Consider the following 21,909-nt stretch of genomic DNA (forward strand, 5'->3'; position numbering starts at 1 on the left):
AGAAAAATACAGAAATGAAAATCGACCGTAGTGGATTGAGGCACTGGTAGTATCTAGTTATCTTCAAGGAGATTCGAGTCCTCTACAGTTCTTGATTCAAAACAGGTGCATCGGGTTTCTCTTGGCTCGACTTCTCTAGGATACAACATCTGTACTCGATTGTATAGCTAACTCGGACTTGCACTAGATGGTTAGCCCGAAACCCCACACAAGAACACCTTTTTCTATGCCCATAGAATATTAGAAAGAGACAACTTTCTAAGAGAGAAGTGAGCTTGTGAGATGTGTGTATAGACTATAGAGAGTGTTGGGTGAGAGGGCTTTATATAGGCTAAGATGCATTTAATGACATTTAATGGATTTAGCATTTACGGGTTGTAACAATTGTAACGGGCAAATAAATGCACATTAATTACGTGTAAAGTAAAATCCCATTTAATGACTAGTAACAGAACAGTCATAACGGGTCATGCCATTAGTCACCCACATGTATGCATAATGCACATGCACTACTCGAATATACAGGGACGCGCAATGGGTTGATCCAATGGATTTATTATTAATTATCTTTTAAAATACACCAAGAGAAAGTGTTCTTGTGAGGCTTTGAGCTAATCATTCAGTGCATATCCGAGTTATCTACACAACCGAGTCAGGTTGTTGTATCCCGGAGGAGTCGAGGCAAGAGAATCCTGGTGCACCTATTCTAAAACAAGAATAACTACAAAGAACTCGAATCTCCTCCTTAAAGAGAGTGAAATTCCCATGTCTCAATCCACTATGCCCTACTTCAATTTCTATTCACGTGCCTTGGTCTACTTCAATTTTTTATTTTTTGTATGTGGTCCAACTATCCAGCAATTGGAACGGAACTGAAGAATGTGAGTTAATAAAAAAAAAGGGTTTGAGCAAATTGTGGATCAGCATATATATTAATTTGGTGGTGGGCTGCCAGGCTGGGGGACCTTCTTAGGTCCACCCTATTTTCATCCACCCTTTTGTCCACCTTCATCAAACACCATTGGATCTAAAAAATATCCTCGAGATGCTCACCTGAGTAAAGACTGTAATAACCTTTAAAGAGTTATTTAGAGGAGGTGGATGGTCCACTCTTTTCATAAGAGTGGACCTTAGTAATTTCCCCAGGCTGGTGGCATGAGGATTCGAACAATGAACAACAAACAGCAGATTAGGAGAAGACTTTTATCTTTTTATGTAACAGAGTGGCCACTCTGTTCTTCTCTCCCAATTTCATGCAGATCTTAAGCTCAATCTGAGCAAATATATAATCACGAAATGGAGTCTCTGTTCTTGTCTGGATCTATTACCAAGCTCAGTAGCTTTGCCACTCTGCTTCTCATTTTGCTCTCTTGCTCAAGTTTCACTTCTACAGGTCAGTCAAGCCTACTAAGCCTGTTTTTTCAGTTTTAGCTTCTCAAGTTCTGAAATTTCGTGATTTGGCAATTCTATTCTTGGTTTGTGCATATGGGTTTTGCTCGAGTGCAAAGTGAAATAATGTTGACCGGCTGTGTGAAATAATGTTGACCGGCTGTTACAATGTAGTTTCAGTGCTTTGCATTAGATTTGTATAGATTGATCTTTTGGAATCTTAATGTACTTTCAATGGTCTTGCTATGATAAGTATATATCAATTTTGGACTCTTTAGAGAGCTGAATTTCTTGGTTCTCCTTTGCAGAAGCTTATGATGCTCTTGATCCAAACGGGAATATCACAATCAAATGGGATGTAATGAGCTGGACTCCGGATGGTTATGTTGTAAGTATTGCTAGATCTACCATGTCCAACCAGTGCTTGATTCAACTTGAGAGGCCTTTGCATTTGTGTTTGTTTAGTATGAGTTAAATCTGAATATTTTCGTAGATTACCCTGTTGTAGTTCAAGATTAAATGAACCCATTAAAGTAGATTTTCCAGATTCGCTCATACTCATGTTCATAACGAAGAGGACTTTTATCGAACACTTTGCGGTCACCATTTTTTTTTGTTTTCCATTTGCTCCCAAATTCGTTTGTGAATGATGTACTTTTTTATTTGGGTTTGGCAGGCGACTGTTACAATGTTCAACTTCCAGCAATACAGGCATATACAAGCACCGGGTTGGACGTTGGGCTGGACATGGGCGGAAAAGGAGATTATTTGGAGCATGGTGGGAGCCCAAACCACAGAGCAAGGGGACTGCCCAAAATTCAAAGGGAACATCCCTCACAGCTGCAAGAAGGATCCAACCGTAGTCGATTTATTACCAGGAACTCCTTACAACCAGCAAATTGGAAACTGCTGTAAAGGCGGAGTTATAAGTTCTTGGGCACAGGATCCTGCCACTGCAGCGAGCGCATTTCAGGTCAGCGTGGGTGCTGCCGGCACTACAAATAAAACTGTAAGGTTGCCAAGGAACTTCACTTTGAAAGCACCTGGACCTGGATATACTTGTGGGCCTGCAAAGATTGTTAGACCAACAAGATTTGTAACCCCAGACAAAAGGAGAGTGACTCAAGCTCTGAGTAAGTTATCCTTGTACGTTTTCCTAAATCTTCTTTTACTGCTATCAATGAGTGAATTAGAATCCATCAAATGGACTAAATGAAGGGTGAGTAATTTTGACCAATTATCTTCATTTGTTTATGTAAGCAATTTCTCTGTAGTTAAAACCAGTTGTTTCTAATTCTTTGAAATTTTGCCTACATGTCATGGAAGTGACCTGGAATGTTATTTGCACATATTCACAATTCCTTGCTCAGAAGACGCCCACCTGTTGTGTTTCACTCTCCTCCTTTTATAATGACACTATAGTAAACTGCCCGACTTGCGCTTGTGGTTGTCGGAACAACGTAACACATCCTGGGAGCTGTGTGAAGTAAGTCTCTTTCAAATCCAAACTCTATCTATGCCTCCTTCCATTCCCCCAACCCCGACTCTGATAATTTCGTACAATATTTGGGCTATTTTTGTAACTTATTATCTTTGGTCTTCCTCCTGTTGGTGTCTTGCAGTCCCGACTCGCCATATTCAGCTTCCGCTGTTTCAGGATCAGCAAATAGAAACGATCCTTTGGTTAAATGTACCAGCCACATGTGTCCAATCAAAGTCCATTGGCATGTTAAGCTGAATTACAAAAATTACTGGCGGGTTAAGCTTTCGATCACGAATTTCAACTACAGAATGAACTACTCGCAGTGGAATATAGTTGTGCAACATCCCAACTTTGATAATCTCAGCCAGCTTTTCGGTTTCAATTACAAGTCATTAACTCCTTACAAAGGCTTAAGTAAGTCGGATCTTGCTGGAATATAGTTCTATCAATCATAGCTGTTAACGTTTTATATTACTCTAACGTGAATTTCGGAATATGATTGTTGGTTTTGCAGATGACACTGCCATGTTATGGGGAGTCAAATCCTACAATGACGTGCTAAAAGCTGGCCCTCGCGGAAATGTGCAAGCAGAATTGCTTTTCCGAAAGGACGAATCGACTTTTACTTTTGGAAAGGGGTGGGCGTTCCCTCGGAGGATTTATTTTAACGGAGATTATTGTGTCATGCCACCTTCCAATTCTTACCCTTGGTTGCCAAATTTCAGTTCTTGACAAGCTTTTTCTCTCTTCTTTATTCCATCGTGACAGCCTTGGCATCCATGGCACTTGCATTGGCTTATATTTGATGAATTTGTCTGAGGTCAACTGAAGTTGTGCCTTGTTAAAACATCCTAGAGATCCTACATTATAGTGTTGCTGCACCAAAGCTTATGGCTGTTGAGAGTGAAACAAAAAGCCCGGATTTTATATATACATTAACTATTTTATTTTATGAATAAAATGTTATGGCAATACATTTGACGGGATGTTTGTGCTACACATTAACTCGATAGTCCATACAAATGTGTGTACCATAGCTTCATAATGGGTGTACTAGCTTTATCATTTAATTTATCATTTAGGGTTTCTGTTTTTCCATACCATTTTCTGTTGAGGTGTAGCTGTTGTATTGCAGTTTCGTTATATCATATGCTTGATCAGTCTGTAAAAATTCGACATTAATTGTGTTTTTACATTATAACACGGGGCTCCATTGAGAAACTTCAGTTCATAAGAAGAAAGTTATTCCCAGTGATGTTTCTCATTCTCTATTATCTTTCAGTACTTAACATTGCACAAACAAAACATTTGCAGACAAAAATATGTGAAGAGGGAAATATATTGCAATGTTACACTCTGTAGGCGTTTCAATGTTTGCAGATTCGTTTGGTAGGATTCCAGCTACTCAATTTAGACCTCCATCACCATCATGTTACATGTCATAGAATTTTACACATATATCATCCCAGACCTCACTGTGTCTTCTAGTTTTGTGTAAGGAAGAAGTGTGTACCTGATATCAACCACAGTGCCTAATCTACAACTCATGCATGCATCTTCAAATTTTATGTTCCCAATCTATGGATGCCATTACTCAATGAAGAGTACCATGAAGAACACAGTGATTGCTACTGTCGAAAATGCACGTTGATTTACATAGGCAGAGTTTGGTAGAATTGGGTATGTGTCAGGTGGAGGAAGCATGCATTCATCGCCATTAAAGTAAACTTTCCGAGGAAATGCCCAACCGTGCTTTAGGGTAAATGTGTTCTGGTCCTTGTGAAGAAGTACCTCAGACTGGATATTTCCTTGAGGTCCAGCTTCCATCAATAGGTCATTGTAGAACTTCATGCCATAGAACATACCGGTGTCATCTGCAGACACAGTAAATTACTTTATGTGTTAGAAACTGCAGAACTCTTTATTTCTTGCTTAGTAGTTGACAAGGAAGTCACTTACTTATAGATTGGTAGGGCACAAGAGGCTTGTAATCAAAGCTGAAAACTTGAGTAACGTTGTTGAGATTGGGATGCTGAGCAACTAGCGTCCACATGGTGTAGTTCAACCGGTAGTTAAAATTCGTGACTGCAATCTTGACCCGCCAATAGTCCTTGTAGTTAAGCTTCACATGCCAGTGAACCCTTATGGGGCACATATGATGAGTGCATTGGAGCAATGGTGTGTTGTCCTTCTTTGGTGTGTTTACTCCTGCTTTGTGTGCTTGCTTCGAGTTAGGCCTGCATCGACACACGCCTCAAAAGCAGGATCATAATCAAGAACACAGGTATGTTCTTTGGAAAAACTCAGTGTTTATGCATATTCAAAAACTGCACTATAATTGCTATTCTCATGCTTCTAGGCTTACTTGATGCAGTTCCTTTTGTTCTGACAACCGCAAGCACAAGATGGGCAAGAAGTGATTGTATTATTGTAGAACGATGAGAAGGAGACACAACAGGTTGGATTCCTTGACACAAGAAATTGTGAGTATGTGCATGTCACATTCCATGTCACTGTGTAACGAACTCGATGTCATTTGTCTGTTGTCAGGAAATTTCGAACAATCTGTTCAATAAAATGTCTAATCAGAATGAAGAGCGAGCTTACTGAGTGCTTGAGTTTTTCGCCTACGATCAGGAGAGAGGAAGACTGTTGATGGCACCACTTTTGCAGGGCCACAAGTGTAGCCAGGTCCAGGACCAAGCAAAGTGAAGTTCTTGGGGAGTTTTAGGGTTTTGTTGGAAGTTCCGGCAAGGCCAACACTTACCTGGAAGGCAGAGACTGAAGAGGAAGGGTCTTGGCCCCACGATGCCACAACGCCGCCTTTGCAGCAATTGCTGAATTGCTGGTTATAGGGAACTCCAGGGAGCAAGTCAACAACTGTTGGGTTCTTCTTGCAGCAATGTGGTGTGTTTCCCTTGAACTTAGAACAGTCTCCCTGCTCTGTAGTTTGGGCACCCACCATTGTCCAGATCACTTCTTTCTTAGCCCACTCCCATCCTAATGTCCAGCCGGGGCTCATAATGTTCCGGTACATCTGGAAGTTGCTCATTGTCACTGCAGCCTATTGAACCAAAAAAATTGATCACAACACTTGAGAAATTTCTTCACTCTTCAGTTGGATCCTTCAAATATAAGCAGATGAAGAAATACCTATACTCACCACATAACCATCCGGTGTCCACGACATGACATCCCATTTGATAGTTATGTTCCCGGTCGGATCCAACGGATCATATGCAGCTACAACAAGCAAGAAAAGCAAAAAAGATATTGGTGAACAATGTCATGGGAACAGTTGATGTTTTACATGGAAATAGTTCCAGTACCTGCATGTGGAAGCACCTTGAAAATAAAAGCAAGCAAGAAAATGAGCTTGAGTCCTGTAAATCTATGAAATGAACTGACGATGAAGCCGGAGAGGTCCATGGCCTGAAGTTTGCTGGAAGACATGCTACTACCAGGCATCAAATATAGTGTTTTGGAAGAGTAAAACAAAGAGACTAAATTGAGTGAATGCCTGAAGATGTCTCACCTACTGGTTTTGGTAATTAGGTGTGCTTACATTTTATCTGTTGGTTCAATCTGATATTTTTTTCTCTCTTAATGGATGTTTTATCAAATAAATAGACTCACCATCTGTGCATGTTTTTGCCTTTAGGTTTCTGCATCTTGAAGCAAGAAAGCTTTGGTGAAGCATGACGATTTGAACACAACAGCTCAACAGTTACACACTTGTACTGTGTAAGCCTGAGGACATGTCAGTATTGGACTGCTTAAGGCACAAGGTTTCTCCATCTACTGCTCATACTTTTGTCCCTTTAAAGCCCATCATGTTTTTCTTTTCTCTGGTTCTCATAATCAGTAGTTGGTTATATATGCGTTGGTTTTTATCTTTCTCGGTTGTTATGGGGCATTTGGTTGGTATTTTGAGGGTGCAAGTCCACCCTTAACATAATAACAATGTTTTTTTCCTACCCTAGTGAGTTGGACTTAGATCCATAGTAGTTAGGCTTGCTTAATGACTTGGGTTTCGGCCTGTAATAACTAGGTTAAGCAGGAACAAAACCGTGCGCATTGTGCATGTACATTTGGAAGTTGCTCATTGTCACCACTCACCACTGCCTGCAATATTGAATTACACTTCTCAAACCCAAACCCAAACCCAAACCCACTTGCCTGCCAATATGGATAACTTTGGTGGGCTTTCTGCATCGAGCCCATTGATCAAATACCGGGCCTCCGATATAATTCTTTCCGTCGCCCAATCCTTTTTCCAACTGTTAACTTGGGCCGACAATTAAAAACTAGCCCAATAAATTCTTCTGATGGGGGCCTATGTATTGGGCCAGTCCTATCTGAGAGGGCCCAACTGGTGACATCATGGAACGAAACTGACAACGTTGTTGTTATTTTTATGATGTTTGTTCGTTGCCATGAGAAAGAAAGAGACAAACGTCTCATAAGCAGCCGGCCTTCCCCTTCAAGTATTTGAATTTTGCAGCGTTGTTTAGCGGGATGTGCGGGATTCTGTTGTAGAAAAATGATGAATATACGTCACACGGGATGAAGATCCAAGTCTAGCATCACAAATTTGAGCTTAACTTTTTATGGAAAACTCAGGTTGACAATAAAAAGTTTGTCGTAGATTTCAAATCCTCCATCTTTCGATATGAGATTTTCATCAAAAAATTACAGCGGATCTCATGTTAAGACAAAAATATACCACATCCATAACATCAAGATCGTCTCATTAAACAATCACTAGGCATTTTCCCTAAACTTAGTGATTTGGGCTTTAGCTCACTTGTTGGGTTTGGGAGGAACAAAACCGTAAAGATGATATGATGTATCAACGGAAATCAGAACTCCACAGCGGACATCTCGTGTAATTATTTTAAGGCCTCTATAAATTTGTTTTGAAAAAAAAATTATGAATATGTTTTGATTGTATTTACAAGTATAGTTTTTTGTTCCTAATAAAATCAGATTGAATGTTCAATATATGTAAAATTTATTGACTTGTTGAATATAAACTCGAAACATTTTATACTTTTTCACATTAACAAAAAAAATGTAAGTTGGATTCATAAATGCAATCAAACACATATTCATAATTTTTAAAAAAAATAATTATAGAGGCTTTAAAGGTCTTAGGGATGGCAAAAAAACAATTATAAGTCGGTTTTGGGTCGGACAACATCATGTGTTTACAAAATATTAACGTATTCGGACCCTAATCGGATTAGATTTCTTGAATTGATTTAAATCTGAACAAGTGTAGAAAATCCCACGATGGCACAACCCAGAGCCAGCCTCCCCACCATCTCGGCCCTTTGGGCCGTGGCAGTTCCCAGCCCATCCACATGGAAAAGGCTGGACAATGAGTTGAAGACTTGGGCAAGCTTATAAGCTAGACACCAAACCCCTCAACAACCGATGTGGGATTTTATCCCTTTTAACACTCCCCCGCACTCGTGGACTGGGTACCAGAGCCCAAGGCCCAACGAGTGGACTTTTTATCGGGGACGAGCACACCTGCTCCGATACCATATAGAAAATCTCACGATGGCACAACCCAGAGCCAACCTCCTCACCATCTCGGCCCTTTGGGCCGTGACAGTTCTCAGCCCATCCACATGGAAAAGGCTGGACAATGAGTTTAAGACTTGGGCAAGATTATAAGATAGACACCAAGCCCCTCAACAAACCGATGTGGGATTTTATCCCTTTTAACAACAAGTAAATCACACTATAATATAATATGAGTTAGGATACGGACAAATAAACTGAACAAAGTTTTTGTATTTTGACCCGAATATGATTTTAAAATATGAAGAATTTTATATTGAGACTCGAATTTCGAATATGTAATTTATGTACAAATTTAACTTAATTCGAATTAACACCCGCTGTAATTTTTTCCCGCAGACCAGTCAGGAAGGAATTCAATTCGTAGAAAAGATTGGAATTTAAGGGGCGCGATGTCCGGCTGTCTCTCTGTCATGATCCTCTCTCACACGCAACGCACGTGACAAGAAAGTCTTCGTCTTCGCCTATTCAAATACCAAAACCACACAGACCAAACCCCCTGAGTCTCAGCACCACTCTTCTCTCAATCCGATCTTTCTTTGTTTCGCACTCTCTTGTACGAGTGAGAAACAAAGCGAGCAGCAACAATGGCACAATCCTCTGCCACTGCCGCAGCCGGAAAAGTAACCCCAGTTCCGGTGTTGAAAGACGAGCTTGACATCGTGATTCCGACGATTCGGAATCTGGACTTTTTGGAGATGTGGAGGCCCTTCTTTGAGCATTATCATCTGATAATCGTGCAGGACGGAGACCCATCGAGGACGATCAAGGTCCCTGAAGGGTTCGACTACGAACTCTACAATCGAAACGATATCAATAGGATCTTGGGTCCCAAGGCCTCTTGCATTTCCTTCAAGGACTCTGCTTGCCGATGCTTTGGTTACATGGTCTCGAAGAAGAAGTACATCTATACCATTGACGATGACTGCTTTGTATGTTCTTTTATTCTGATCTGGTCTTGAAAGTATTTTAGTTGTGGGTTTTTGATTCTGGAGGAGAAAGTTTGGATCTTGCTGGACTAGATTTGGGGAGATTTTATTTTAGCTTTACATTTGATTTTGCTTACAAATTCGAAAGCATGTGGTTTTGATGCTTTATTTTTGAACTTTTAGAAGTGAATATGAAGTTCTGGTTCTGGAAGAGTTTGGATCTACATGTGACATTGGCAATTTTTGGAATTGTAGGATTCCGGAAGGGATGTTAACTTTTGCACCAAAAGCTTGAGATTAGATACGTCGTTTTAGGTTTAACTGGGATATAAGTTGGATCTTGGTGCTGATTTAGATTATGTGGTTTTGGCTTTTCTTAGGAATTTGATCTGATTTGGTGGTACTTCACTCTCATGATTGCATGGATCTGATTTTGTCATCTGTCTGTATTCCTTTATTTGTTTTTTTTTTTTCCCTTTCTAATCCTTTATTTAATTATTCAGTACTTAAGTTTAATCTCTTTTTTTGCAATGGAAACTCTTTCTAGTTTCAGACAGGGCCTTTTCGGATCCGATCTCACACCTTTTTTTTTTTTTAAATTTTTATGCATCCTTATTCTAGCTATATCAAAGTAACAAACAAAACAGTTAGATCTTTGTGGGCTTTGTATTTCCTAATCCATTAGTTTTGAAATTTGGTAACACTAAGATTGGAGAATATCAACTTTCTGGTAATAGACCTTTGATTTCAGAATAAATCCATTACAATTTGCACGTTAATAATAGCACAGCCTCTTACATGCTGTTCTTCTTTGACAATGAATGTTGGAACTTGGAAGCAGGGTACTTGTTGTTTACGAGTGGAGCTTTCATAATATGCGTATGGGGTTTTTAGAATGTTCTATGCTTTTGACTTTTTCACATGCCACCCTGATTTTCTGATGTAAGATTGTTCGTTAAACTGTTTTCATAAAGATGAGTCTGTTGCTTTCAGTTGATGTGGGAAACCTTTGGGATTTAGAAGTGGTGCTACTGAGTTAGTGATTTCTCAACCACTTTGTATCTCATCCTATTCAATCCCATCCCGTATCTTTGATAAAGTTGGTTCCTTTGTGCTTGGATTTTTTAACATCTCCCTTCTGCATTAGGAGTAGCTGCTGCATATGTTCTAGATTGTAATTATGTTATAAGTTGATGAGAGATCTGAAGTTGGGTGTCTTTACCAAACTGCAGGTTGCTAAGGATCCGTCTGGCAAAGACGTTAATGCACTTGAGCAGCACATAAAGAACCTCCTGTGTCCATCAACTCCATTTTTTTTCAACACCCTCTACGACCCATATCGGGAAGGCACAGATTTTGTTCGTGGATATCCCTTCAGTCTCCGTGAGGGTGCTCCAACAGCTGTCTCACATGGACTGTGGCTCAACATCCCAGATTATGATGCCCCCACCCAGCTTGTGAAGCCTCGTGAGAGAAACACTAGGTAAGAAAAATTCAACATGCACTTGGGTATTTGGTGTCTCCTTAACATTGCTAATTTTATGCCTTTTGTTGTCAGGTATGTGGATGCTGTTCTGACAATACCAAAGGGAACCCTCTTCCCCATGTGTGGAATGAATTTGGCATTCAACCGTGAATTGATCGGCCCTGCTATGTACTTTGGCCTCATGGGTGATGGTCAGCCAATTGGGCGCTACGACGATATGTGGGCTGGCTGGTGCATGAAGGTATCCCATGCTTTACCATTTCCATATATTTCATGTTTGCTTTCTTCTATTTATCTTGGCAATGAATCCAACTTTCAAGTACCTGTTTTCGGCTTTACCCTCTACTCTGTAGGTAATCTGTGATCATATGGGACTGGGAGTTAAGACTGGATTGCCCTACATTTGGCACAGCAAGGCAAGCAATCCATTTGTGAACCTCAAGAAGGAATACAAAGGAATCTACTGGCAAGAAGAGCTGATCCCATTTTTCCAATCCGTGGTACTTCCAAAGGAATGCACCAGTGTTCAGAAATGTTACATTGAGCTCTCCAAGCAAGTGAAGGCTAAGCTTGGGAAGGTTGATGAGTACTTCATCAAGCTGGCTGATTCCATGCTCACATGGATTGAAGCATGGGATGAGCTGAACCCATCTGCTGAAGCCGCCAATGGTGCTGCTGCTGCAAAATAGGCTCTTGGTTAACAATTATCTCAGTTTGGTATTCCCCGGCTTGTACCTTGACCGGCCATTCTATCGGAGCTCTCTTTGGGAGACTAGAGTATTTATTTCCAGTTAACTACATCATTTTAGTTGCTTTGTTATCTCACAAGTCCAGACCAATAAGAAATTATGGGTTATGTATTGAAATAGTTTTGATTATTAGTTATTTAATCATTGCTGATTGAGTTGGTAGATTTTTGGAAAATCATTGACAATGTTTTTATTGGTTAGTGTTGTTATTTCTTATGAGATCTCTCATATCCTTGCAAGCGAACAAAGTAATGGCTTGAACGCACCGCGTTCAGAAAAAAATGTTTAGCCGATCAGTGCATTACGCCATCACAGCACAACAGTAACAGTGAGTTTGAAGCTGAAGCTGAAGCTGTAGGGTTCTAATTTTGCGCTCAATCAATTGTAGGGTTCCAATTTTGAGCTTAATCAATCTTATTATTCAAGTAATCTGAAGACATATAATAATAAAACTGAAATTGAGAATATCAAACCAATGTACTTTTTTATCCAACTTGTTTGCAGCACAGACCAGCAGAGGAGATTTAAGGGCGACAGAAAAAATCACTTTCTTGCTTGTCCTGTAGAGACTGCTTTTGATGCTCTACTCGCTGAAGCTGGGACGATAACTGAAGCAAGTCAATAGTCGACCCACCTTCACCGGGAAAACAATCCCTGGCATTCAGAAAGTCAGGACCTTGGAAACCGCCGCCTGTGGTCTCATAGTTCATAGCATCACTACTGTCAGATATTAGTATAGGAGGAAAGTGATTCCCTTCTGTAGAATTCATTTTGGATGTAGAGAATTTACTTGACAACCCACTTGATTCTGCATTAGAGTTAGCTCCAATGAACCTCCCAGACGATGGAATGGCGTGCTTATAGATTCTCGGCGTGACTAAAGACATGGAAATACCTGGAAAATGGCTGGACGAGTTCGGTGAATGAGATGACAGAAGAGAGAGAGCATAACTAGAATCTGTAATCCCTGGTACTCCATGAATGGTTGATGCTGTGTCAAAAACAGTTAAGTCTTCACTTCCCAATGAAATGTCATGCAACAAAGAATGCGTGGCAGAGTTCAGGTCTCCTAAATCGTGTGGATGTCTTTGACTGTTATCAAAGAAAATACTCCCCGTTCTAGTGTTTGATCCATTATCTTGAAAAGGAGGGAACGATTTCTCAAAATTATAAGAAGGCAAGACAGATTGCAAATGCAGAGGGCGAGTCATGGGATTGGCCAGCAAAGGACTATAAGCAGTCCCGTGTTCAACTTTTATGTGCCCGAACCAGTCATTAGTTCCATCTCTCTCAGGATGAAGAGGAGTACTGGGGAGTATATCTTGGCAGATAAAGGATCTTGCAGGTAAAGTTGTCTCCAGAAGCTTACCACCAGCAAAGTCTGCAACATTGTCGGAAAAATGGATATGGTTAGTACTCAGTATATCTTGACCAAGGCAACTCTGATAATGGCAAATTAGCTGTTGACTGAATTCATGTTAAGGATGTATACCACAAGGAAGACATAGAAGGGTAAACATAATGAACATGTCACAAGTTCACAGGCAATTTGCATTCTTTGTGAGTCAGAAAACGTATTAGCAGTGTCAACGGCAGTTAATTTCAACATTTGCGAAATTGGTTGTTTGAGAAGCTCCCAAAAAGCAAAGCAAAGTTTTCAATTATCATTGGAATCTCCCCATGAAACTCATCTACAATGGTCTCCAATCCAATCTCTTTACGATTGAAGCTGGCAAGTGAAATAAAGTTAAGAAACAGACTGATAAGGACGGTGCTTTTGACAAGGGTGGACCTCCCTCCTTTTGAGCTTCTTCCCCAAACCATTAGTTTTCTTCAACCTTCTCTGTGTTTGGGCCCCTACAAACTTCTCCTAGAATTTCACCCCTCAAGGAAGTTCTTAATCATGAAGAGATCGAGCACAATTGGTCTATTTCAAGAGTGGAACCCATCACAGGGCAATTTTGATCAGCCAAAAGTGCAGGTGGATTCTTCTGAGACTTGGCTAAGGTACATTGCGACATTAACATTTTGAATAGAGGGGAAGGGGATGGGAAAGGCTCAAACTCGACCTCTGTGAGATACCACACACACGAGTGTCATCTGAGCTACTAGTGGTTCTCAATGATTGCATCAGGTAACTTCTAAATAACTGAATTGATAGAAGAAATGAAACAGGTAAATTAACGTAATCCTAACATGCTTCCTAAAAAAAGCCCAAAAACACAAAAAATTTATGCCAGCAGCAAAAGGTTTTTAGGAAAGAGATGAGCAACTCAACAAGGGATAAAAACTATGTAGACGGCTGGATGTAGTCACAAAATAAGTTCACCCAAACACGCTCATGCCCATGCGCATACAAACACACACAGATGGAAGTGTAGTTGATAAAAAAAACAATATATTTATACCACCAAACGACTGATGTAGCCTCCCAGGTCTTCCATGTTGAACCCCAAATTGAGGCTTCCTCCGGCGCTCATTGTGTCCTGCAAGGCGTTTACGACAGCTACGCTTACCATCATCAAATTCAGCCAGCAAATGAAACCTGAATAAGAAATGCTAGCATGTAATATAGCAGTAATAAGATTCATTTACTGTGCTGAACCAGGGTCTATATCCAGCCATATGTAGTCAAGTAACAAGATGCAAGTATAAAGGGTAATAAGGATATAGGTCTGGAAAATAGAATCCCATTTAGCAAAGCGTGTCAATTACATCCACCCAGAAGCAGTGGATCTTCCAATTGGTGGGTGGGTGGGGGAAGTAATGGGAAAAAAAAACAATTACATGAGGAAAAGGAAAATGTCAGGTTTGCATTACATGGTAAACAAGTCATTGAATAATTCACATATATATTCAAGATATTAGGATATGACAATAACATATTGAGAGGGAAGAACAGAAGTTCAAATTATCATTAAGACAGGAAATGCGAAAAAGAAGGCGGGAGCGAAGAAGCATGGGAGTTCAAATTTCATCAATGATTAGATGAACATGTCTCAATGTTACATTTAAAGTCAGAAGTGAAAAATGAAGATAAATTTTGAAAGCTACTATGAATTGCTATACACTACTGCCAGATTAAACTTTGCAACACAAAGGTCATGAACACTAAACTAAAGGCTTCAAGAAAATAAAACATACCTGCTGCACTGCTGACAAAACCTCTGTTCAATGCCTTTGACAATAACCTTGGCAGTCTTAGAGTGTACTTCACAAACTTTGTGCCTCTTGTGGTAGTCCTTTGAGGAGCTGAGATCCCTTCCACAGCCATAAACTTGGCAATAGGCAATATGGGAATTCACTCCCGACACCCGCATTCTCTTTTGAGTCGTCAATGACTGAGATGAAGACACAACGGAGATTCCATGTGAAAATGTGGGAATGTGGGCATCTATTTGGTCATTGAGCCTCCCCAACTTTAAATCAATGTATTAGTATATATAGATAGTTTTATATTTAACTCTGGACTGTATTCTGTAATGCACTGTACAATACACTAGTCTAAACTCTGAGCTATATATATGTGTGTACTGTATTGGTTTGGGGTTAAGTCAATGAGAATACACTTCTTCATGGTATCGGAGCCAGCATCAACCACCTTCTAGGGTTTTTTTTTATTCTTGCCATGGATCCACCCGCCGCCACCTCCACCTTACCTGCTTCTCTTTCCTCCTCTGCTTCCTCCTCTGCTCCCTCCCTTTCACCTTTTTCCACGATTTCTCCTTCACGTGGAACCCATTTCCCATCTGGATCGCCCTTTTCTTCCATGGGCCTACCTCCTGCTGTCTCATTCACTACCACTCCTCACTATGGATTCACCTTTCCACCCAATCTTCCCGGGACTTACTCTGCCTCTTCATTTACTTCGTTTGACGGTCTTCGTTCTCCTTCTCTCGCCCTCAATCCTCTACCCACTTCCTCCTTTGAGTCTTCCCTCCCTTTCTCTTATTCTATCCCAACTCTTACTGCCCCAAACATCACCAATATTGTGTCCACTCAGTTGGATACATCAGATGATTATTCTCTCTGGAAGAGTCAAATTCGTGGCCTCTTGATTCAACATGACCTCCTTGGGTTCATTGAAGGGACAATCCCTTGCCCTCCTCAAACTCTCCTTTCTGTTACAAATCAACAGGTCAGTAATCCTTCCTACTCTTTGTGGCTCCGCACAGATCAAACCATCCGCAACTGGATCCAAGCTACCTTGTCCAGATCTGTGCTCGCTGATGTTCATACACTTTCTACAGCTCGTGACCTTTGGCTCACTCTTCACACAAGATTTCGTGATGTTTCTATGGCTAGACAGCTGGAACTCCGGCAGAAATTTCACTCTTTTCGCAAAACATCCCAATCTGCCCCTGCTTATTGCAGTGAAATCAAAGCACTTGCTGAACAACTCAGGGATCTTGACATCACTATTACCGACACTGATCTCATTGCTCAGGCTTTGGCTGGTCTTGATTTAGACTACAAGGATTTTGTCACCATGATAGCTAATCTGGAGGGTACCATTACCTTTGAAAATTTTCGGCAAAGATTGGTCGCTTATGAGGATCGCAGACTTCGTATGGAAGCTATTTCTCCTTCATCAACTGAGCAAAAGGCTTTGGTTGCTACTGGCACTGTCTCGTCCTCTGAGTCTTTTTCTTCGCCTCGCGGGCGTGGACATGGACGCCGTGGCCGAGGGCGTCGTGGTCGTGGTCCTGGACACTCCTTTTCTTCTGGTTATGGTGGTCGCAATTATGGCTATCAATTTTCACGTGGTTCTGGTCGTTACCAACCTCACTCGTTTCGCCCCACGGGTGCCCCCCAAGCATATACTGGTATTCTGGGTCCTTCTCCGTCTCCTGATGTTTGTCAAATTTGTGACATTCCAGGCCACCGTGCAGACCAATGCTATCACCGCTATAACACTGCTTGCACTCCTAATGATCTTCCTAGGTCCTTTGCTGCCATGTCTGTTGGTGAAACCAATGACTCCTCTTGGTATCCCGACTCTGGAGCCTCAACTCATATGACTCCCCATGAAGGTAATCTTTCTACTTCCTCCAATTATTTTGGTTCTAACCGTGTCCTTGTTGGTAATGGTGAATTGCTTGAGATTAACAAAACTGGTTCTGCAACTCTTCACACTCCCACCAGACCACTCCATTTATCCAATGTATATCATGTTCCTCGATTATCTCATAATTTGTTATCTATCAAACGTCTTTGTTGTGACAATAATTGTGTGGTCATATTTGATGGTAATTCCTTCTGTGTTAAGGACAAGCTCCAGGGGACAACTCTTCTCAAAGTCACCGGTAGCGGCGATCTTTATCAAATTCCTTCCACTTTTGTCAACAATTCAGCTTCAGCCCTGCTCACTACCAAATTCTCTGCTCCTATTTGGCATCGACGTCTTGGTCATGCTAGTCACAATGTTTTGCAATCAATTCAGCGCATCTGTCCAACATTAGGCATCTCCCCATCGGCTACTAAATGTCTCCCTTGTAATTTGGGCAAATCTTGTAGATTACCTTTTCATGCTGTTGATCATTGTACTTCTGAACCGTTACAACTTATTCACTCTGATGTATGGCAGTCTCCTATAATATCCAATTCTGGTTTTCGCTATTATGTGATTTTTGTGGATGACTACACTAGATATTCCTGGCTATTCTTCATGCGTTTTAAATCTGAAGTTTACCATCATTTTTTGACATTCCAACGTCTTGTGGAGAATATGTTCAATCGCAAAATAAAAAATTTTCAAAGTGATGGTGGAAAAGAATTTGACAATCACACTCTACTTACTCATTTCTCTTCTTGTGGGATTGCCTTTCGCAAGTCATGTCCCCATACTCCACAACAAAATGGAGTTGCGGAACGCAAACATCGCCATATCATTGAAATGACTCGCACTCTTCTCATTGATTCTTCATTACCTTCAACATTTTGGGCTGATGCTGTCTATACCTCCATCTTCCTCATCAATAGGCTTCCAACCCCTGTTTTGAATCATTGCTCTCCCTTTCATAAACTGTTTCATAAAATCCCTTCTTATGCTCAACTTCGGCCATTTGGTTGTGAATGCTTTCCTAACCTTAGCTCCACTGTGTCACACAAGCTTTCCCCACGCTCAATTCGCTGCATTTTTATTGGCTACGCATCTAACTACAAAGGGTATAGGTGCCTTGATCCTCTCACCAATAGAGTTTATATCAGTCGCCATGTTGTCTTCAATGAAACCACTTTTCCTTACAAAGAAATTGTCACTCAAACTCCAGCTGTTTCTCCCCCACCAGTTCTCTATCTATCCCCATTATCAACCATCCAATTCCCTCTTGTCCATGGTCGAGATTCTCCATTCCAACCTCCTCACTCATCTTTACAAACATCACCCATCACTTCTCCTACAACTTTTCCTTCACCTGCAGTCCCTCCTACATCTTCCATGCCTCCTACTTCTTCTCCTTTACCTCTCAACCATATGGCTCCTACTAGCTTAGTCCCTTCCTCCACTCCCTCTACTTCCAATGTTCATCCGATGGTCACCAGATCCAAAGTGGGCAAACACAAACCTCGCCAAGTCCTTTCCCTTGTTTCCACTATAGACCCCAGTGAACCTACTTGTTATTCTCAAGCAATCAAAGATCCTAAGTGGAAGTTAGCTATGGCAGATGAGTTCAATGCCTTGTTAGCTAATAACACTTGGGATCTTGTGCCATTTCAGGCAAGTAACAATTTAATTGGTTGCAAGTGGATTTATCGGATTAAATACAAATCGGATGGATCTTTGGATCGTTACAAGGCACGCCTTGTTGCCCAAGGGTTTCATCAACGCCCTGGCATTGATTTTCATGAGACTTTTAGTCCTGTTGTCAAACCCACCACCATTCGTCTTGTCTTATCTCTTGCCATTGGTTCCCATTGGACCATTCGTCAATTGGATGTCAAAAATGCCTTTTTGCATGGTCACCTTCTTGAAGATGTCTACATGAAACAACCTCCTGGCTTCATCAATTCTACTTATCCCAATCATGTATGCAAACTTCGTAAGGCCATTTATGGACTTAAACAAGCCCCTCGAGCTTGGTTCACTCGTTTTAGCTCCTTTCTCCTAGCCCATGGTTTTACTTGTAGTTCTTCAGATTCATCCATGTTTATTCATCGTTCTCCTCTTGGTATCACTGTGTTACTCTTGTACGTTGATGACATTATACTCACTGGTAGTAATCCCACTCACCTTCATCAATTTATCTCCACTCTTTCTACTCAATTTGCCATGAAAGATCTTGGAGATCTTCATTATTTTTTAGGCATTCAAGCAACCAGCACCTCTGCTGGATTGTTTTTATGTCAACAAAAATATTTGTCTGATCTTTTGCATCGCTTCTCTTTATCATCTGCCAATGTTGTCAAAACTCCTAGTGTTAGTAAGACTTCTTTATCAGTCATGGATGGTGATTTACTTGCTGACCCTTCCACATATAGGAGTATGGTGGGTGCTCTTCACTATTTAACTATGACTCGACCTGACATTGCTCATTCAGTTCATGTTGTTTCTCAATTTATGAATGCCCCACGCACTGCTCACTTGCAAGCTGTCAAGCGAATTTTTCGCTATTTGAAGGGTACTCAACATTATGGTTTGTATCTACGGGTCTCCTCAGATTGTTCACTTACTGTCTACACGGATGCTGACTGGGCAGGCTGTCGTGACAGTCGTCGCTCCACTACTGGTTATGCTGTGTTTTTGGGCCCCAATCTCATTTCTTGGAGAGCCAAGAAACAACCTACAGTGTCTCGGTCTTCCACTGAATCTGAATATAGGGCAGTTGCATATGCTGTAGCTGAATCTGTGTGGCTGCGACAACTTCTCAAAGATCTTGGTGTTTTTGTTCCTCATCCTGTCAAAATCTTGTGTGACAATGTTAGCGCCACCTACTTGACAGCAAATCCAATCCTTCATGAACGAACCAAACATATTGATGTTGATTATCATTTTGTTCGAGAACGGGTTTTGCGTCGCGATATCATTGTTCGATTTGTTCCGTCTCAACATCAGCTTGCAGATCTCTTTACCAAAGGTCTCTCCTCACCACGTTTTCAGTTTCTTCGCAACAATCTGTCCGTGGTTCCCTTACGTCCAGATTGAGGGGGCGTATTAGTATATATAGATAGTTTTATATTTAACTCTGGACTGTATTCTGTAATGCACTGTACAATACACTAGTCTAAACTCTGAGCTATATATATGTGTGTACTGTATTGGTTTGGGGTTAAGTCAATGAGAATACACTTCTTCACAATGAGTGCCGAATCCTGACTAATTGAGTCCACCACAGAGCTTGACGGCTTTGAAGTAGAATCGTCATCTCTAGAAAACACACTTTGTGTTGCTGTAAAAGGAATGTTAAGCTCTGCACCAGCATTCTGACAATTTAAACCATCCCTAATTGAATCGCCTGGTAGTTGTCTTCCTATCAGTTCTTGAAATCCCAATTCCCCTAAACCTAGATTCTCAACAGCATGTTGACCTGAAATCAACGCATTGTCACCAAAATTGCATGGAGTTTTCGACACCCAACCCATCAGGGCAATTTTACTTCTCACAAACGAATCAGAAGGTGAAATTGCTCATTTTGATTCAAATCCCTTTCCCCCAGAAGCATAACTACAAGCCTCCATTACAGCAATAAACCAACAGTTCAAGAAATTACAGGCAAACCCACTTGAATTTAAGAAAGTAAATTGTCTTTTACTTTACACTGAGCATTCAAAGTCTTCATCAGCACTCCCCACTACCCACATAGTAAAAACTAATAAATCCCCTTCTTTGTAACCTCAAGCCTCCATGAATTTCAGTTCCTGAGATATCATATGCATTTAAAGCGAAAATCCATTAAAAGATTCCAGAAAACCCATAAAACTAATCAAAGCGTCACAACCTTCTAAAACCCCATATGAATCCCATCAAGACCCATTTCATATAATGAACAATTGAAACAACAAACAGACCGCAAGAACGAATCAGAGAAAATAAGGGGAAAATATGAACAATTGGGATCAAGAAAGCAAACTAAAATGTCACCTTACATAACGCGTGGTTCAGAATGAGAGAGGGGTTCACTTTACCATTGTAGAGTGAAGTAGTGGAACTATGAAATGGAGCTGACGCAGACACAACTAGGCAAGGAACGAAAGAAGTAAAGAAGATTTTGCTGTCCCCATAAACGTGAAAGAAGAAGAAAAAGCTTCTGACTACTAAATTTAGGGAGAGGAGACCATAAAATGAAGACCTTTTTGTCTGGGTTCAGTAAAAGAAGTCATTTTTATTGCTTCTACAGCTGTTTCTACAGATTTTCACATCTGTCTCACAAAGGGAGGAAACGAAAAAAAAGCGAACCTTGACATTGACACGTTTCTTTAAGAAACATCAGTTTCCTGGAAAATCAATTTTGGAAAAGAAAAGTAAGCACTAAGCAGGCTTGAAAAACTTTGTTACAAAACGACGTAGCCTTCTGCATTATGACTGAAAATCAAAATAACTAATAGTCGAAATTAAAATTAAAAATATACTGTTAACTCCATCAATTATGGTGGGATCTAGAGGACAAACCCCCACCACACATTACTTGCTATAATTCCATATATCAGTCTGTCTGATGTTTTTGCAACAGGTTTTTGCCTTGCACGCATACGATGATGATTGGTTTCTCGAGCATATCAGAAGTGTGTGATATTTCAACCGTAATAAAATTGAGAATTGAAAATAAGAGTGCACGACTAACTTCAAATAGAATATTTTACTATTATTGAAGGGACCTTAATGACAATCTTGATTCAAAAGCTTTTGCGGGGGTTAAAAATGATACAATATCCAAAACTAGCTCAGATGACCCATGGCCCAAGCTAGAGACCCCGAAGGTCAACATAGTGTGCGCCAGATCAAATTACATCATTATGTCACACGACCCAACTTCAACCTAAACAAACCCACAGCTCAAAGTGTCATCGGTCATAGCGATCCAAATAAAGGTCCCATGGAAATCTCTAAAATCCATTAGTATGTAGGCCTAAAGGCTCGGCCCAGTGGCAAAAGTATCTTTGTTTGTCCACGTTACTGACTTGACCATCAGAGGTCCACGAACATGTTCCCCCAATGTTAAGGACTTTTCCTGCTACCATTCTCTTTGGTCTTTTTAGGTGGTTGGTGATCCTATCGACATATCGTCTATTGTATATTCTATCACCTACAGTTTCTATCGATAGCAATAGTTTCAACTAACAGTA

The 21,909-nt window shown here is 40.7% G+C and overlaps 4 protein-coding genes across 4 annotated transcripts; 2 read left to right on the forward strand and 2 right to left on the reverse strand.

The window, feature by feature from the left end:
- The first annotated feature begins 1,206 nt into the window (after positions 1–1,206).
- LOC119987089 (protein COBRA-like) lies at positions 1,207–3,844 on the forward strand. Its single transcript, XM_038831834.1, has 6 exons — positions 1,207–1,393; positions 1,698–1,777; positions 2,066–2,522; positions 2,716–2,875; positions 3,012–3,286; positions 3,387–3,844. Exons 1-6 carry the CDS (start codon positions 1,297–1,299, stop codon positions 3,602–3,604), a joined length of 1,287 nt encoding a protein of 428 aa, XP_038687762.1. The 5' UTR covers positions 1,207–1,296; the 3' UTR covers positions 3,605–3,844.
- A 455-nt stretch (positions 3,845–4,299) lies between these two features.
- LOC119987086 (COBRA-like protein 4) lies at positions 4,300–6,420 on the reverse strand. Its single transcript, XM_038831830.1, has 6 exons — positions 6,202–6,420; positions 6,036–6,115; positions 5,480–5,936; positions 5,238–5,385; positions 4,832–5,109; positions 4,300–4,746 (listed from the first exon to the last, which is right to left on the reverse strand). The coding sequence occupies exons 1-6, from the start codon at positions 6,338–6,340 to the stop codon at positions 4,463–4,465; spliced, it is 1,386 nt and encodes a 461-aa protein (XP_038687758.1). The 5' UTR covers positions 6,341–6,420; the 3' UTR covers positions 4,300–4,462.
- Positions 6,421–8,919: 2,499 nt separating this feature from the next.
- Positions 8,920–11,803, forward strand: LOC119987107 (probable UDP-arabinopyranose mutase 2). The gene is made up of 4 exons (XM_038831854.1): positions 8,920–9,396; positions 10,626–10,876; positions 10,952–11,120; positions 11,233–11,803. Exons 1-4 carry the CDS (start codon positions 9,052–9,054, stop codon positions 11,566–11,568), a joined length of 1,101 nt encoding a protein of 366 aa, XP_038687782.1. The 5' UTR covers positions 8,920–9,051; the 3' UTR covers positions 11,569–11,803.
- A 292-nt stretch (positions 11,804–12,095) lies between these two features.
- Positions 12,096–20,877, reverse strand: LOC119987105 (squamosa promoter-binding-like protein 6). Its single transcript, XM_038831853.1, has 5 exons — positions 20,752–20,877; positions 19,927–20,153; positions 14,773–15,059; positions 14,037–14,173; positions 12,096–13,009 (listed from the first exon to the last, which is right to left on the reverse strand). The coding sequence occupies exons 3-5, from the start codon at positions 14,946–14,948 to the stop codon at positions 12,153–12,155; spliced, it is 1,170 nt and encodes a 389-aa protein (XP_038687781.1). The 5' UTR covers positions 14,949–15,059; positions 19,927–20,153; positions 20,752–20,877; the 3' UTR covers positions 12,096–12,152.
- Positions 20,878–21,909: the final 1,032 nt, after the last annotated feature.

This window comes from Tripterygium wilfordii, chromosome 20, assembly GCF_013401445.1.
Source record: "Tripterygium wilfordii isolate XIE 37 chromosome 20, ASM1340144v1, whole genome shotgun sequence".
NCBI classification, from domain to species: Eukaryota; Viridiplantae; Streptophyta; class Magnoliopsida; order Celastrales; family Celastraceae; genus Tripterygium; species Tripterygium wilfordii.

Excerpts from the sequence above, each read along its gene's own strand:
- LOC119987089 (XM_038831834.1), top strand. The coding sequence starts at position 1,297 with ATGGAGTCTCTGTTCTTGTCTGGATCTATTACCAAGCTCAGTAGCTTT. Across the intron at positions 2,523-2,715 it reads GAGAGTGACTCAAGCTCTGA|TGACCTGGAATGTTATTTGC; the intron begins GTAAGTTATCCT and ends ATGTCATGGAAG. Across the intron at positions 2,876-3,011 it reads CATCCTGGGAGCTGTGTGAA|TCCCGACTCGCCATATTCAG; the intron begins GTAAGTCTCTTT and ends GGTGTCTTGCAG.
- LOC119987086 (XM_038831830.1), bottom strand. The coding sequence starts at position 6,340 with ATGCCTGGTAGTAGCATGTCTTCCAGCAAACTTCAGGCCATGGACCTC. Across the intron at positions 6,116-6,201 it reads CAAGGTGCTTCCACATGCAG|CTGCATATGATCCGTTGGAT; the intron begins GTACTGGAACTA and ends TGCTTGTTGTAG. Across the intron at positions 5,937-6,035 it reads GGACACCGGATGGTTATGTG|GCTGCAGTGACAATGAGCAA; the intron begins GTGAGTATAGGT and ends TTGGTTCAATAG.
- LOC119987107 (XM_038831854.1), top strand. The coding sequence starts at position 9,052 with ATGGCACAATCCTCTGCCACTGCCGCAGCCGGAAAAGTAACCCCAGTT. Across the intron at positions 9,397-10,625 it reads CCATTGACGATGACTGCTTT|GTTGCTAAGGATCCGTCTGG; the intron begins GTATGTTCTTTT and ends ACCAAACTGCAG. Across the intron at positions 10,877-10,951 it reads CCTCGTGAGAGAAACACTAG|GTATGTGGATGCTGTTCTGA; the intron begins GTAAGAAAAATT and ends TTTTGTTGTCAG.
- LOC119987105 (XM_038831853.1), bottom strand. The coding sequence starts at position 14,948 with ATGCGGGTGTCGGGAGTGAATTCCCATATTGCCTATTGCCAAGTTTAT. Across the intron at positions 14,174-14,772 it reads TTTTGTCAGCAGTGCAGCAG|GTTTCATTTGCTGGCTGAAT; the intron begins GTATGTTTTATT and ends TTTCTTATTCAG. Across the intron at positions 13,010-14,036 it reads GCTACATCAGTCGTTTGGTG|ACTTTGCTGGTGGTAAGCTT; the intron begins GTATAAATATAT and ends ACAATGTTGCAG.